General features: G+C 38.3%; 1 protein-coding gene across 7 annotated transcripts in view; it reads right to left on the reverse strand.

Moving 5' to 3' along the window:
• Window positions 1-3,966: 3,966 nt before the first annotated feature.
• Window positions 3,967-17,532, reverse strand: part of eepd1 (endonuclease/exonuclease/phosphatase family domain containing 1) — a 153,417-nt gene continuing 139,851 nt past the window's right edge. For 6 of the 7 annotated variants that reach the window (XM_043719188.2, XM_043719195.2, XM_043719187.2 and 3 more), the window contains 2 exons: window positions 13,885-14,079; window positions 3,967-5,179 (listed from right to left, as the gene is read on the reverse strand). In XM_043719188.2, coding sequence (XP_043575123.2) covers window positions 4,980-5,179; window positions 13,885-14,079 — 395 coding nt within the window. In that variant the 3' untranslated portion in view covers window positions 3,967-4,979. Of the gene's footprint in view, window positions 5,180-5,497; window positions 5,569-13,884; window positions 14,080-17,532 lie in introns of all 7 variants that reach the window. The other variant, XM_087978600.1, reaches the window with a different exon arrangement.

A 17,532-nucleotide genomic window follows, 5' to 3' on the forward strand; every position in this document is an offset into this window, starting at 1 on the left:
GTGATGTAGCCTCAACAACTCGCACTACATCTGAGAGAAGAAATTCCTTTGCATCTCAGTTTTAAATGAATGGCCCCTTATTCTGATATTATGTTTCATAGTTTGAGATTCCCCCACGAGTGGAAACATCTTCTCAACATACGCCCTGATATGCCCACCTCAGAACCTTGTATGTTTCAATAGGATTATTCTTCATTCTTCTGAACTCTAATGAATAAAGGCCTAGCCTGTTTAGCTATTCTTAATACCTCAGACCCTTTAACTCAGGTGTCAGCCCTAGTGAATCTCTTTTGAACTGTTTCCAATGATAAAATATCATGTAATGAATATGGAAACCATATCTGTACACAGTATGCTAGTGCCAAGTTTTTGCCCATTCCCATCTATATCTCTCATCACAACATACTCTCCCATCTATTTTCGTATCATGAGCAAATTTGGATACATTACATTCTGTCCTTTCCTCCAAGTCATTAATATTAATGATAAATAATTGAGGGCCTAGGATTTATCCTTATGGCACTCCATTAGTCATGTCTTTCCAACTTGAAAAAGACCCATTAATCCTGACACTGTCTTCTGCTTGTTAACTGATCCTCAATCCATGCTAAAATGTTACCCATGATGCAGTGAGCTCCTCTCGTGCAATATCCCTTTATGTGGCCCCTTACTGAACATCACATAAAGGGACAGAAAGAAAAATGAGTAAAGTGGAGAATAGTAAACAAATACCCAGACAAGGCAATGGCATCAAAGTCAAAGAACATCAAAATGGAGAATCATGTAAAAGAACTAGAAGTAAAGTTAATTCCTGTTATAAGATTCCTGTTGAATGGAAGGTAACACATATAACTCTGCTATTTAAAGGAGGGAGACTTGTTATCTTGATGTCCATATTGAGGAAGATGTTAGAATCAATATAAAGGGTGTGATAACTGAACATTTAGAAAGAATAGCAAAATTGGTCAGGCTAGAGTCAACATGGATGCAGGCAATATGTGAGCTGAGTTGGAAACTTATTTTAAAAGGTCTTATGGAGAGACATTAACCAAAAGAAAATTTGGATACATTACACTCTGTCCTCTCGAATGAATGACAGCACTTTGCTGAAAGGAAACAAATTAAAGCCACATTAGCTGAGCAAGAAAATTTAGCATGGAAATTGGGTGAATTTTCATTGGGGTTTGGTTATTGCTGGGGTAAATGGGATAGATCTTTTTTCTGATAATTTTAATGTGATTGTTACACTAGTTTTTGTCTAGTGTAATATAGTTTATGTTTTGTACATAATAAATGTTATTTCATTTTGTTAAAGTAGCCTCTCATGAATATCCTGAGTGACTGACCTCCATAACAAAATAAGAAGAGAAATAAAACTTATCATCAATCAGGTCAGGCTCCACTATGGGATTTGATTGGTCCAGTGTTACCATTACCTGAGAGCATAACACATATGACTCACAAACGCCCTACACCAGCACTCATGTACTGTATACACATTGTTAGGTACTGGAGTAGAGGTAGCTAGAGCATATAGTCTTAAGGTAAAAGGGGGTAAGTTTAAAGATGAGAAACAAGTGCTTTTTTAACACAGGTGGTAAAGTGCCAGAGGAAGTGATGTGGATGGATACAATAGCAATGTTTAAGAGGCATCTTGACAGATATAGGAATGGACAGGGAACAGTGTGTGATGGACTACATGGAGGCAAAATGTTTTTAGTTTAGAAAGGCATCCTGCGTTGATGCAGTCTTGGTGGACTGAGGGGCTTGTTCCTGTACTGCAATGTTCGTCTTTATCATTGCTCAACAACTCATTTAAATACAGCAACATTGCCTCCGACTCTCTTAGCCAGAGAGTTCAGATAGACCATCAGATTGAGGTTGAAGATTCTTCTCAAGGTATACCCAATTCTTATACCTATTGTTTCCTGTGTCAGACAACAAATATGTCCTCCTGCCATATTGACCAAGTCTGCATCTGTGAATAGGACAGTCTTTGATGGATACAGGAGGATTTCCATCAGAGATATCTCATTCGTTACATCAGAGAAATAAACAGTCTGTCTCCAGAGCTTCTGAAGCCACAAGGGTAGAACCACATAGGATTAAAGAAAACTTCTTAGTTTGAATTCACTTGGCTGTTTGAGATACCTTCTTTGCATTATATTATTTTGTACTCTTCATTGTTGTCTCCTTTGACACAATGAACACAAAGCTTTATAGGAACAGTGTCCCCAGATGAACATTTGCAAACTGCATGCTTGTGCTGGAATTGTTTATAGTTGTTGGAATGTTTTCTGATGGGTTGCAAGATCCAAAGGGGTTAGGTTTACAGTGCAATATGACATCAGGTTTGTAAATTATCGATGAGGTTGTCACAGGTTTCTCTGTCAGTACTATGCTCATATCATGCTCCTCTTACTCTAGCTCATTCTCTTCTCCCTCCCTCTTGGAAGCTGAACTGCCTGCACTTCTCCTGCCTACAGCTTTAGTGCCGTCTGCAGTGCTATGCTCTATGAAGTAGACCACAACCATTCTGGACAACTCTGCTGATGTATACTGAAAGGCACTCCCAGATCTTCCAAGGCATCTGAACCTCATTTCAACAAGGGAGATCTGTAGTGATGTGATTCCTGTTGTACCTTTCCTCAACATCATTGGCAGCACTCCTGGCACATTCATGTCATCAGATCAGTTCCTAAAGGGTAGTAGAGCAACCTACTCAATCTTAACACCCATGATACAGACTTGACAGGCCAAGTGAATGGGCAACAAAGTGGAAGATGCAGTATACTGTACAGAACTGTAAGATTATTCACCTTTGTTGTAATAATAGAAGAGCAGAATTTTTTATAAGGCATTTAAACTTCTAAATGTTCACATTCAGAGGGACATGTATGATACAAAGAACAATTGCCTCTGTAGCTATCAATAATGTAGCTTTCTTCTGTTGAGATGGCATTTGTAAAATGGAGATATGTCCGAAATAAGTTTTAAGAATAAGAGTGCTAACAAACTGAAGGGAAATTTTACTTATTTTATGCTCATAAAAGGTTAGAGCTAATTTTGAGGAGTTTCATTCAATTGCTATACCAATTTGTTTAGGAGGCTAAGAACAACCCACCAGATATTAGCTACTGTGCTACCCTCAGAATGATATCACATATTAAATCCAAAATTGGATGCAAATTTAATTCAGCGTGGGCCATCAAAACAATGACAAAATATATCAAGTATTTCTGGAGGACAAGACTTTATAACAATGGTGTCCTCAAGGGAACAATTATCTATTAGAAAATCACTCAATATGAAGTGGCTCAATTCAAGCTGGGAGTACTGCAGACTGGCACGTCCACAACATTTGAATATGCAGAGACCCCACACTCAAGGACTGAAGAGAAGCAGCCTTGGTTGCTGAGAGATGAAACAGGACAACAAAGCATCAGGATTGTGTCTCTACCAGGAGAAGTTAGGACACTGGGACATTGAGGGTGAGAAGGGAGAAGACAGGACGGGGTCAAGGGTGTGGGGGAAGAGTAAGATAAGGACTGGGAGTGGGAGACAGGATACAAAACAAGGGGTGGACAGGACATGGTCAGGAGTGTTTGCTTTGCCTTTTATTCAATGCTTTTGTTTTTCCATCCTTGCTTTCAAATTATATAAGGGATACAATATTTCAATATATTGTACAATACGAAATCAGAAAAAAGTCCCTTTTAATATTGGGAAAAGTTCATGGCATTTGTAATGCTTGCCAACTCTCCCTTCAACTAAAGCTCAATTCTTTGATATTTTCGGTATAAAGTAAGCATGATGCTCAATTTTCTTTTTCTTGCTGGATCAACAGCTTTAACCAGTCACAACCCATTCCTAACTTACATTGAGTTTTTGACACTAGGCTGTGCAAGACAAAGAGAGCACTTTCTTTCTTTCAGAAATAAAGAGGTCACTTTGATGCTTAAATGGTAACATTTTGTAATCAGCATCAGACAAGTATTTTAATCATCTTCATATCTTCAACAATGACAGGTGCATCAACAATTTGCTCACATTGGTTAAGTTTATTAGCTTTTTAATCAAAGGTGCAATTTCAGAGTAACATACAGTCTCATATTACAAGTTGTAATGATAGTAATTGTCATAAATGGTACCATTTCGGTATTCTAGTCACAGGCGCACTGGAGACAGTCAATGCTCAAGTGTCAGACTGTGGATCTAGCTCCACTGTGCTAGCACCATTTTACTGCAGAATGCAGACTCATCCCTTAAAACTCCCTGGGTTCAAGCAAATTATGAATTACCCCAGCAGTATGTTACTAATGTGCAACAGACGCAATCTTAGCGTACCAAACATTTTCACTCTCCATAAAGTACTGTACCAATACAAGATCAGTACAAATAGATTTTTTTTTTCTTTTTGTATTGCTAATATCAGAATAGGAACAATATATCCTAAAGTTCTGTGCAATAATCACAAAATAAATTTTTTTGTTTTACTATTTTGAGAAGATTTATGTACAAATTGAACCTTTTATATAATGTGTTATCCAAAGCACAAAATACCAGCAGCAACTGTAGTTTTTGTATTTAGCTTCTGAATTCAAGCTACATCAGTGGTATTGAATTGAATAGTGCAGTACCTTGAAGTTTTTTTGAACTGGAAAGACAGAAGGAAGAAACTAAACACAATTCCATTTTCTTTTTCAAAATAGGGTATATTAATAACATTACGTTAAATTGCCATTTCATTTGGCATAAAGTATCTTTCCTTCAATTTAAAAGTCTCTTCTTACTCCAGTTCCCCACCAAAAAAGAACATTTGACTACATTTCTCTATTACATACTTATTGTAGTAGAAATAAATCACATCACAACTTAATCGTTAAAAAAGGCAGATTAGATGCTTTCACATTCAGTCACTAACTGGCTTCATTGACACATAAATGTCCAGTAACAACATGATACACAGCCTTTGTGTGTCACCGTTCATCCTTCGTGCTCCCATCGGCTTGCTCAACAGTTACTGCACTGCCGTTTCCAAATGGCACTTTCCTATTTAAGTCTTTGTCTATGTAGAATTCTGCCCATAATGGGCAGTGGTCAGACGCAACTCCACCCCATGACCAACAGTCAGGAATCCAGGGATTGGTGAGACCTTCCCTAACAACAGCCCAATGACCTGCATAACATAGGGAAAACAAAATTGCAAACATATTTAGAGAGAGAGAGAGAGAGAGACAGAAAGGAAGCCTTTCTTCTTAACCTGACATTGTAAGATATGGCAATATCTGAATTTTGAACAAAAAAAGGTAAAGCTTAAAAATATCAGACTGCTTGTCAAAGTCAAATTTAAATCAGAAGTAAAATTGAACTCAAACAGTTGAAGTTATTTTTGCACCAAATATTATCAGTACTATTTATGAAAGTATACAACATGGAGGTAAATTATGTCTCTAAAACACACTCTGCTCTTTTTACCATATTCCTTAAAACTTACCTCTTTGACCAAATGATTAATCACTCATCCTTAAACCTGCTGATATAGTTTAATGTCAGCTTTTATTGCACCTGAATGCACATAACATTCAAAACAAAACAGATTAACCAGTACCTCACATAAAAATACAGCAAACTTTATTTAACTGTTACCTTATCAATTGGCACTCTTGAAAAACCAGCAAAAATTAAATACCTCAAATACTGCAATGTACTATAATGTCTGAGTATTTATGCTCTACATTGGATCAACAAACCTGCAGGTGTAGATTGAGAACACAGGCATGGACATTGTCACTGGCACTGTGAAGGGACAGTGTAGAAGGAAGACTCAAACAAGCAGCAAAGAATATACTGACTGAGAAAACCGATGAGTCCAAGGACCAAGAGGATCAGACAGTGGCAATGTTAGCAGATTTCATGGATTGTCCTCCAGAAAGACAAGGAGGGAGAGGAAATGGCAGCTGCAGCCACACCGAACAGCCATATCTGAGGGCATTGGGGGCAGAGATGGTGGCAGTGGTGGAAGTCACAGTGTGAAGTGCGCTGCTTGTAACCAAGTCAGTATGGTTAGGGAAGATCCTTTCAGTGTTACACTCAGTTTGCGTGTGGGAGGGTGCATTAGCTGAACGAACCGACTTCATCTCCAACCAGCTTCAGGTTGAGTGCAAAAGTACTGTGGAGTCTCTGTCTCCCTCAATTTCTAATGTTTTTAAAAAATATATATAACTGTGTTCTTATACTAATTTTAGGATGTGTGTTGATGTTTTTACATTGATTTTTTTTGAGGGATGTTGTTGTCTCAAGCCTTTATTTGGTCTGGATTTACTGCAGTTATATGTACCTCTTGATTATCCAGAATATTTGTTCAACCAGCACACTCCTGGTCCCATAGGGATATTTAACAAAAAGTTTGCTGTATATACCATCTATAAACCATCACAGAAATATGGCTGCAAGATGACTTGGAATGGGATCTGAATATTGAAACATATATAGCATTTGAGGAGGACAGCAAGTTATGAAAAGGTCACGAAGTGGCTCTATTAAATAATGATGATATTAGCTCAAGAGAGAGGGACAACCTAACTCCAGGAAAAAGAAATGATCCTGGTAGAATTAAAAATTGATAAAGATAAAAAGTAATTGATGGGAGCAATATACGCGGCCCCAAAGTAACCACACGGTAAGAGAGAATAAAGGAAGAAACTATGAGATCTTGTCAGAATGGTATAGCAACAATCATGTGGTGATTTTAATCTACATATAGACTGAAAATTTGGACAAGCAAAGGTAGACTGGATGAGGAATTCACAAAATTAGGCTTTATTAGATTTAGTATCATGTAATAAAATGGGATTAATTGATGACTTCATAGTGAAGGGGTCTCCTTCGGCAGCAGTCATAAATTTACATTCAATTGAAGGGATTAAAGTGGGCCAAAACTAGTAATGCAATGAAAGCAGACCTAGTTTAAAAAAAAGGTATAATAATTGGATTATATATTTGTTTGGCAACGTGTAAGAAGTGCTGTGCCATAGGAATTACCATTGGAGCTTCAAATTTTCACAATTTCTAGAAATGACTTGAATGAAGGAACTGAAGGTATGGTTGTTGAATTTACTGATGACGCAAGGCAAGTAATATATGAAGGGAAAATAAGAAAGCTACATAGGGGTAAAGATAGGCTGAGTGAGTGGGCAAAGATCCGGCAAATGGAGAATACGGTGGAAAAATGTGAAATGATACATTTTGGCAGAATTTTTTAAAAAAAAAACTAGAATGGTGAGGGATTGCAAAGCTCTGAGGAACTGGATGTCCAAGCACATGAATCACAGAAGATTAGTATGCAGTACAACAAATAATTAGGAATCACGAATAAAATGTTACTGTCTCTTGCATGTAGTACTAAATACAAAGAAGGAAAGTTATATTCAGTTGCACAGGACATTGGTGAGACCACATTTTTAGTAATGTACAGATTAGCTCCTTATTTAAGGAAGGATGCAAGTGCATTGGAAGCAGTGCAGAGACTATATTAGATCCCCTACAGTGTGGAAACAGGCCCTTCGGCCCAACAAGTCCACACTGACCCTCCGAAGAGTATCTCACCCAGACCCATTTCCATCTGACTAACGCACCTAACATTATGGGCAATTTAGCATGGCCAATTCACCTGATCTGCACATTTTTGTGACTGTGGGAGGAAACTGGAGCACCGAGTTTGGAATCAAACCCAGGTACCTGGCGCTGTGAGGCAGCAGTGCTAACTACTGAGCCATTGTGCCGCCATGATGCTTACTAGACTAATACCTGATGGGGTGGGTTTGACTTAGAAGGAAAGGATGGACAGGCTTGGCTTGTATCTCATGATGTTTGCAAGAGTAAGACACAACTATATAGGATACTGAAGGATCTTATCAGGGGGTGCACGGGGAAAGGAGATTTCCTGCCTAAGCCATCCTGGCCAATAACTATGAGCAGCTACTCCTGACACTGAATGACTGTTGTCCCCTTGCCCACTTCCATTAGAAAGAATGAAAACTAGTCTTCAAAGAACAAAAACTGTATTTTCCAAAACACTGCATTCATAATAGGGTATTGTGGTACCCAGTAGATGTTATACTTAAACTTGTATCCTGGAATGCTGACTTTGTTTGGTGGTGCCATTAACTGCAGGAGTCGTCAATGCTATTGTTTGTCATTTCTATTTGTATTTGGAATCTTGCTCATTACACAACAGGACTAGGGATGATTGGGAAACTAGAACAGACTTGATTTGCCGTTAGTTTTGACTGACTGATCTTGGTTTTGAGTATTCTCTTCACCTTGGCTGGTCACTATGTATGTTCTCAGGTACTTTGAATGAAAACTTACAGTCCCAATGGTAACTTTGATAATTCTACATTTTTATTGGGCATGTTTATCATCTTTACTTTGAGTATAATAGTAAATTGGTGTGCCAAACATGAACTCTGCCAGTGACAGAATAATTACACTCAGTGGTGATGCTTTCAAATGCAAAGTTTTAATGAGCAGGTCTTGCTTCATTTGTTGACATTGGAGGATTAGATTTTTCACTTTGTGAATCATACCATCAGCTAGATCTTGGACCTGGGATAATGTAAAGAAGCAGTGAGACCAATAATCCATTTTTCTCACATGTCCTGGTTTGGCTTGCCAATAAATTGTGCAGCATTATATTTAATAATCTCTTTAGGGATGCCAAATAATCTAAAATGCAACTCAATGTATGTAATAGCTGTACTCGACGTATTGACAAATGATGGGGTAAAAGTAGTCAACAAGAACTATGCAAGCCATTTCCATGAACATTAAAACCATGTAATGCAATTCGGGATCAAGGATTGAGTAGGGAATTCATACAGTATTAATGGTTCTTTGTGCTGATTTGGCATATACTCTTAATGTACCTTGCGGTTCTTAACAAGTAGAGAAATCACTGCCAATACTAAGCCAACATACTAACTCTTACAAGTCTTCTTATCCATTTATGCCCACATGAGTGAAGTTTTTGAACAGTATCAGGTCATAATCATTTTGGCATGATAACCTTCCTTCCTTTACAAATGACACCTTGGGAGATGCTTTGCTCATCCCAAAAAGCCAAAGTTTCATGTGCTCATAGACATGCTGAATTGAATGAACTCATCCTTCAACAATGTTTTTGTATAATTTCTGTAGCATGGAATCTTTTTCTGTACCTTCTCTTGGTGGCTTACTTTTGAATTCAGTGAAAGGTACTAAGTCAGTTGGAGAACATCTTAAAATTTTATTGCAATGAAATCAACTTGCAGATCCCAGGATATACCTTCTGTTTTCACCAGATTGGATAGTCTGCGGAGTGTGACCACCAGGTTACTTGGTTTATACTGAATCTCAAAGTTATACCCTTGGATTTTTAAAATCAGGAAACATTGACGTTTTGGCAATACACTGGTCAATGGTTTTCACCACATCATCTCCAAATAATTTGCAATCAGTTGCTACCACAAATCTTTTGCAGACTACAGAGGCATACAAAACGTAACTTCAAAACTATAGCTAATGGATCTCACTCAATATCGGAGTGATTGGAATGTGCTCATGAGAAAGCTTTTGAAGCCGATGCAAACAATTTGATTTTTGTAGACATGCTCAGTAAGGCATCTTCAAATATGTTGTATTTCCAGGGTCAGAGAATTTGATGCCTTTGATGGTGACTATTTCAGTGCTGGCAGTCCTCATGCAACAGTAAAGCAATATACTTTCTCAATAATTCCACTAGTAATGAAGATCTTTGAGCAAAACAGGAAGGAAATTAGAGACTTAGAAATTTTTGAAGATCAAAATTGTCTCAGTAGTTGGCATGACTTTTATGTCCTCTATAGTACTTGGATCAGGATGTAAGCCCATATTGGAACAAAGAAAATTAAAAAGATGATCCATGACATTGTTGTTATATTTGACTGCTGAACAACTTCAATGTCTGCCACTTGGAGCAATAAGTGCAGATTATGGTCATATTCTTGCTTTGTTCTACCTAACCCAGCAATGTCATCGATACAGATAGATCCTTGAACATTGGTTGCAATTTAATCCAGGTGAGCTTAAAAGAAACCTTGGTTAACTCAGAGACCAAAGTGAAATTGGTGAAAACAGTATTTTGAGAATGGAATAAAGAATGTCATGACTTCTGCGGACTCATTCATGGTGGCCAGTAAACCACGCATGGCATCACTGCTTCCATTGATTGTGACTAGTGTTAGGTCATGACATGCTGATAGATCTGCAACAGCTGACCCAGCGGTGTCTATGATATAGAACATCTGTAACACCCAGGAAGATTGATTATACTTCCACTCCAGCACCATTGCTCCTGAACATGGAATTGGTGAACTTTTGTATGCTGAAGGATCTACATTTATAGGTTTCATGAGGGCTTTCCATGTCTGGTACACTTTTATTTGGAAGTCACAGGAGTAGGAAATTGGCACTTGCCTCATGTCAATGTTATAGCTTCTGGAAGAAAAATAACTTGAATTTTGGCAAACTCCTAGTCATAGTGATAATGTGAACGTTTTCCACATGATTCAGTGTGAAATAAGTGCTCAGCAGTCTTTCTTATTGTGTGTGTCACCAGGTTCAGTTTGGTAATCAGCATTCATCCCTGGCAGAATCGTCTTTATTCCAACTTGAGGATACTCCCTGTTCACATCTTCTATGGGTTGGTGCACCCTTCATTGTAGTTACATCAGTGTTTGCTCTAATATATTGATTGAAATGGCCATTTTTGCCTCCTGCCTTGCAAACTTGATTGGAGACTAAGCATTTCTTGGTGCATGCACAAGACCACATCTTTCACATGGCTTGCTATGTTTGAGTCTTCAAATTATTGTATCAAGTGTTGAGTTCAAAGTTAGGATCTGTAAGCTTCATTGACCTTTGAGTATCATTTCATATTTGTGTCCATTCTTCAGTAGCTCTTTGATGCTATAAGCTTCTTGTTTGTCTAACAAATCTTTCTGGAAAACTTACTTGTTGGATGTGACCACCAACTCGACAATTCTGCTGGTGAGCTCCCTACCAGAAAGATCATATAATGAGCCTTTTCCTCTGCAATTGTTCATAAAGTGGTCAGTGGATCCTGTAAGCTTCTGTCTAAGTGATATAAATTTTAATCAATGAATATAGAAGTTTAATCTGATCCTTAATTAGCTTTCTAATGTGATCCACACCTTTTGGCATCTTTTAACTCTTGGGCTAATGGTCCTGATGTGGTGACTCTATGTAGAACTGCATTCCCAGCTGTTAAGCAAATCTTAATGGCCTATTTTTCTGTATTAGGCACATCCAAATCTAGAAACCATAGCTCAGAAAAACATTTAAAGCATTTTAAATTCTATTAGGAGTCTGCTACATCTGAACGAGGGAATTTTGTGGACATCCTGATCATATGCCTTTGATTTTGCTTTGTTCAGCATCATCAACACACAATCTGATCACTTGCCTTTCTCAAGTGAGCTAAACTGGCTTCTTGAGAAGGATTTGTCTGCTTACTGCCATGCTGTGTTTTCAACAATCTTAGTGCTGTAACAACAAAGATAACCAGGATTGTCTCATGCACGACAACATGATTTATCAATCTCAACCATGTGTTCGACCTGTAGATTAACTTCCATGATGACTGCTCAAGTACAATAGGTCTCGTCAGTATGTTTTTTTTCTACCACTGTTTAGGTTAATGATATTGTTTTAAATCAGACTCTCATCAGAGACCGATAATGTCAGTAGGTTTGTTTAATTAACATGCTAAAAAGTTAAGTAGACATTGCAGCAGACTATCTGCCAGAGTCACAGCATTATATATACACAGCACAAGGAGTCCTTAAAGGTGAACTCTCAAAGGCAAAATGCACCTATGACAAAAGATGATTGGGGGTTGATGAAAATTTGGAATAATCAGATTAGTCACAATCTTCTTGAATGGCAGAGCAGGCTTGATGGGCAAAGTGATCTTCTCCTGCTCGTAATTTGTATGTTCCTCTGATAATGGTTCTGCAATGCAAGGTGAGTTTTCTCATTTCGTGAAAAATGCAAATTATTGTTTTCCAAAGTTTACTTGTTTTGTATGAATGGTATACTGTCAATTTAAGTAATACCTTGACAAATGTCTCTTTATTCATCTACAGAGCATGGTTAACACCTATTCTGAGCCATTACTTCCCCACCCAGTCATTACAGTGAGTGTATCTGAAATCCCGAGAAAATAACCTTTGCAGAATCTGATAAGATAAAAAAAGGAGGATGCTGCAATGCTTCTAGCAAAAGGTGATGACTAAATGATCATCTGGGATCTTTGCTGATAGTATTCAAACCATGTTGCCAGAAATACATGCAGTGTGGATATCTGGCAGGATAAAAATCAGTCTCACCTATGAAAACCCTGTGGAATATACAAGCAAGAATAAGCTACTCAGTCCTTGGAGCCTGGTCTGCCCTCCCTGGACATCAACACCTCAACGTCTATACACCTTAGCCCCACATCCCTTTAATCCCTTATATAATATAACAAATCATAATCTTAGAAGCACTGGTTATCATTTGGGTTCATGCATAAATGATTGACTTTAAGGACCAGATGATGGGCAGTAAATGGCATTTTAGCAAGTCTGCAGCTTCAGATAATAGGAAGCAAAACATAAGATTTTGAAGAGTTTATAAAGAAAAAATGTTCTATAAATAAGTACGTAATTTTTTGTGTTTGAAGTAGTGTATTAGATGATATTATGAACCTTTTGACCAGCACTGTAGAAGATATCCATCAGTATCAGCATCACATAGTGGGGAGTGAAGACTGATTGGATACCTGAAGTGAAGGATGGGCTGAGTAATGCAGATGTAATTTTTACCATTATCTTAAAGTATACATTCTGGCCTTCTTTTATGTTATGGCTCCTTTTTATGATAGATATTTTATGTTAAATAACAAAATGTCAGGCATTTGACAAATAGAGTTGATTAGACCAATGGATTTTCTCTGAAGTATAAGCAACATGGAGATGGACAACTATGGGATCTACAGCAGCACTTCTGGTAGGGTGTAATTTATAGCATTACATGAATAGATTACAACTTCCATTACAAATACAGACACAGGAATTTACAAATGGGAAAAATTGATTGCACCATTTCCAGACAGGAAATCATAGAATACCTACAGTACAGAAAGAGGCCATTCAACCCATCAAATCTGCACTGACCCTCTGAAGAACATTCCACCCAGACCCAGCCCTCCACCCTATCCCTGTATTTTACACTGGCTAATCTATCTAACTTGACACTATGGGCAATTTAACATGGCCAATGCACCTAAACTTTGAACTGTGGGGGGAAACTGGAGCACCTGGAGTAAACCCATGCAGACACGGGGAGAATGTATCAACTCCACACAGACAGTACCCAGGCTGGAAATGAACCCTAGTCCCTGGCACTATAAGGGAGCAATGCTAAGCACTGAGCCACCATACTGCACACAGATTTTAGATTCTTAATTGGATTATAATTTTCACTGCGTCACTGAGTAAAGAGAAAGGTGAGTGGAATGGTTTTAAGAGGATTTGTATTCTCATGCAGCATTTACATGCATGACAAACAGCAAACAAATAAAGCATACTGGACTCTGGTTCACCTATTCCAAGTCACCAAATACCACTGCATTACATTGTAAGTGTAGTTCTGTAAAATGCCAGTTAGAAAGGAGCATTCAAATAATTTAATTTAATCACATATCTACCTGTGACTTGTACAATTTTTACCTAAGGAAAAAAGAACAAATTATACAATTTGCATGGCCATCAAATTGCCCTCATTAAATTTGATGCATACCTGAATATGTTTTCTTGAGTGAGCGACTGATCCAGATGTTGTCTGTAGACTTTGAACCTTGAGGGTTCTTAGTGCTAATATTTGTGTAAGTATTGGCTGGGACACAGTGAAAGAATCTCTCTTTTCTTAGGAGGTCAAAATCATTCACATCAGGTGACAGATTGAAGTCTCCCAAAATAACAATGTCCTTTTCACCTACAAATGAAACAAATCATTCCAACAATTGTCATTAACAGCTCTATCAAGAGGAGACAGGCTTATTAGTAGGATGCAGCCAATCACAATGGAACAGTTTCAATCCAGGGTGCATTCAATATGTAAGAGAATTCTGTCTCTTCAGCAGCAAAGAGCTACCACCAATATCCATGAATCTGGTTTTGACTCCGTATTACTATTTTCTTTTCATAACAGAAGTTTTAGGAGATATAACCTTTTCCCTGCTCCTGGCCTGAAGGAACAAACTGGTTTTTTGGTCATGTTCTCCCACAGTGCAACACAAGACAGCAGCACAGGTTATTTGTATGAGGTGAAGTTGTCGAGGGAAGCCAGCAGCAATTGTAACTCAGAATTGACAAAGGTGAGCGTCAGAAATAGAGAGGGCTAGATAAGGAATGATGTGACCAGTGTTACAGAGGTGAAAGTAAATGATCTCAGTGATTGGCAAGATGTGGATTTCAATCAGAGTTGAAGATATTAACATTTTAACAAGCCCTCATGTACCGAATACTGGAGCAGGATGCCCAGGTTTAAGTCACACCTGTTTCAGAGGTGCATTGTAATACCTCAGAACAGGTGGATTAGAAGACTAGGTTAAATTTTAAAAATTACAACAGTGACTTCAAAAGTGCTTAGTTGACTTTAAAATACTTTGGAATATCTTGGGGTCTTGAGAGGTGCTACTACATACATAGAGTCATACAGAACTACAGCAGTGGAAAAGACATTCAGCCCACTACATCTTTGCCAGTCAGAAACAACTAGCTAACTATTCTAATCTCATTTCCAGCACATGGCTGGTAACCTTGTAAGCCTTGTGCATGTCTAAACATTTCTCAAAATTATTTATTTCATTATTTCAAAATATCTGGTTCCGTCTAAAGGAGATGAATGGATTCAGTGCCAAAGAAATGAAGCTTTTGACACAAGCTAAACACAATGTCTTCAGTCTTTCTAATAAACAAACAAACATTGTGTAGGGAGGTTGTTAAACTGAATGAATGATGGCTGTTAGCAACTTGGTATGTAATTCAGTGCAAGAGATCCAATTGGTCTTTGCAATGCTCCAACAGCAGACACTGGAATGCAGCTACTGAACAACAAAGTTGTGAACTGTTGGCTGCAGCTGGGCAGGCAGAATGTATGACTTTTTTAAAAAAATCAATTATTTAAATGTTTTTGAACTGAGAATAAAATTCAATACAACAATGCAACATTTATTCAGGAGGAGATTAGAACCATACTTGAAAATAGCGATATAATGATATTTTAAAACTTTGTCATAACAAGTCATAGTCAGAGAGATGTACAGCACAGAAATAAACCTTTTGGTCCAACTCATCCATGCCGACCAGATACCCTAACCTAATCTACTCCCATTTACCAGCACTTGGCCTATATCCCTCTAAACCCTTCCTATTCATATACCCCTCGAGATGCCTTTAAATGCTGTAATTATACCAGCTTCTACCTCTTCCTCTGGCAGCTCAATCCATGCATGCACCATCCTCTGCGTGAAAAATTGGCCCTTAGGTCCCTTTTATATCTTTCCTCTCGAAATCTATGCCCTTTAGTTCTCGACTTGCCCACCTCTGGGAAAATACCTTATCTATTTACCCTATCCATGCCTCTAATGATTTTATACGCCTCTACAAGTTCACCCCTCAGCCTCTGACGTTCCAGGGAAAACAGCCCCAGCCTATTCAGCCTCTCCCTGTTGCTCAAATCCTCCAACCCTAGCAACATCCTTGTAAATTTTTTCTGAACATTTTCAAGTTTCACAACATCCTTCCGATAAGAAGGAGACCAAAATTGCACAGCATATTCCAAAAATGGCCTAACCGATGTCCTGTACAGCCACAACATGACCTCCTAACTGCTATACTCAATGCTCTGACCAATAAAGGAAAGCATACCTATCATTATCCTAGTTACCTGCGACTCTACTTTCAAGGGACTACAAACCTGCACTCCAATGTCTCTTTGTTCAGCAACACCCCCCAGGACCTTACCATTAAGTGTATAAGTCCTGCTCTGATTTGCCTTTCCAAAATGCAGCACCTCACATTTATCCAAATTAAACTCCATCTGCCACTCCTCAGCCTATTGGCCCATCTGATCAAGATCCAGTTGTAATCTGAGGTAACCTTCTTCGCTGGGTGAAAGTGAGGACTACAAATGTTGGAGATCAGTGCCAAAAGAGTGTGACGCCAGAAAAGCACAGCAAGTCAGGCAACATCCGAGGACCAGGAGAGTCAACATTTTGGGCAAAAAGCCCTTCATCAGGATGAAGGGCTTTTTGCCTGAAACGTCAACTCTCCTACTCCTCGGATGCTGCCTGACCTGCTGTGCTTTTCCGTCACCACACTCTCTTGGCTCTAACCTTCTTCACTGTCCACTACACCTCCAAGTTTGGTGCCATTTACACACTTACCAACTATACCTCCTATGTTCATATCCAAATCATTTATATAAATGACAAAAAGTAGTGGACCCAGCCCGATCCTTAGTGGTAGTTAACAGTAAATCAACTCTTGCTGGTCCCCTGTCTAAGTTATTAGTTACTGTGCTTGCCTGTTTAATTAACCAGTTGTAAATTGTGAGTTTTGTCATGACTGTGTAAGTGTCATATATATTTCTGTACAGAAGGCTAGTCTCATCTAAATACAGAATCCTGCAAAGTGGCTCCCAGAGTCACATGGCTATCCTTATTGATTCATTTCAGCTGGAAAAACAGATGGCTGGGTTGTTACCTCAGCATCAACTCAAAATGCAGCAATTTAGAATTCAATTACCCCTTGAACAACATAATCAGCCCAATAGGTCCATTGAGTTTTGAAGAAGTGTTACATCATGATATATCAGACTTGAATTGTTGACTCTGTTTCTCTCTTCACAGAGCTGCTGAGTTTCTCTGTATTTGTTACAATAGGCCCTTATAAAGAGAATTCAACGCTTCAGAGAAAGAAGTAACAGGAGACTGGAAGGACTCCTAAAGGGGAGTTCCAGCAATACAAATGCTACTTTGTGGAACTGATTCATCAATGTTAACAGCAGTCATTTTGAACTTTGATCTGCTGAAGACAGACTAAAGGACCGTTTTGAAAGATACCAAGATGATCTCTGATAGACTGCATTAGTTCTCAACAGATACCAAGATACCATCACCTGAAATGTCATAAAAGAAACATAAAGGAGCCTTTGAGAACTTGTTCTGCTCAAGAGCATTTTTGGAAGCAACCTCCATCTTCAGAAGTCAACACAGTTGCTAATTCCACTTTCAAGTTTTCGATCTCTTCACCTCAGACAGAATATTTGAAAAACTAACAAGCCTACAATTTTAATAGACTGACCTTACTTTCATCTATTTTTAGCAATATTGACTTTTAACCTTTGTATTTTTTTATAGTTATATGTTACTTTTGTTTTCTT

This window comes from Chiloscyllium plagiosum, unplaced genomic scaffold (assembly GCF_037043375.1).
Source record: "Chiloscyllium plagiosum isolate Xiang-an unplaced genomic scaffold, Cpla_swu_hap1 HiC_scaffold_34, whole genome shotgun sequence".
Classification (NCBI taxonomy): Eukaryota; Metazoa; Chordata; class Chondrichthyes; order Orectolobiformes; family Hemiscylliidae; genus Chiloscyllium; species Chiloscyllium plagiosum.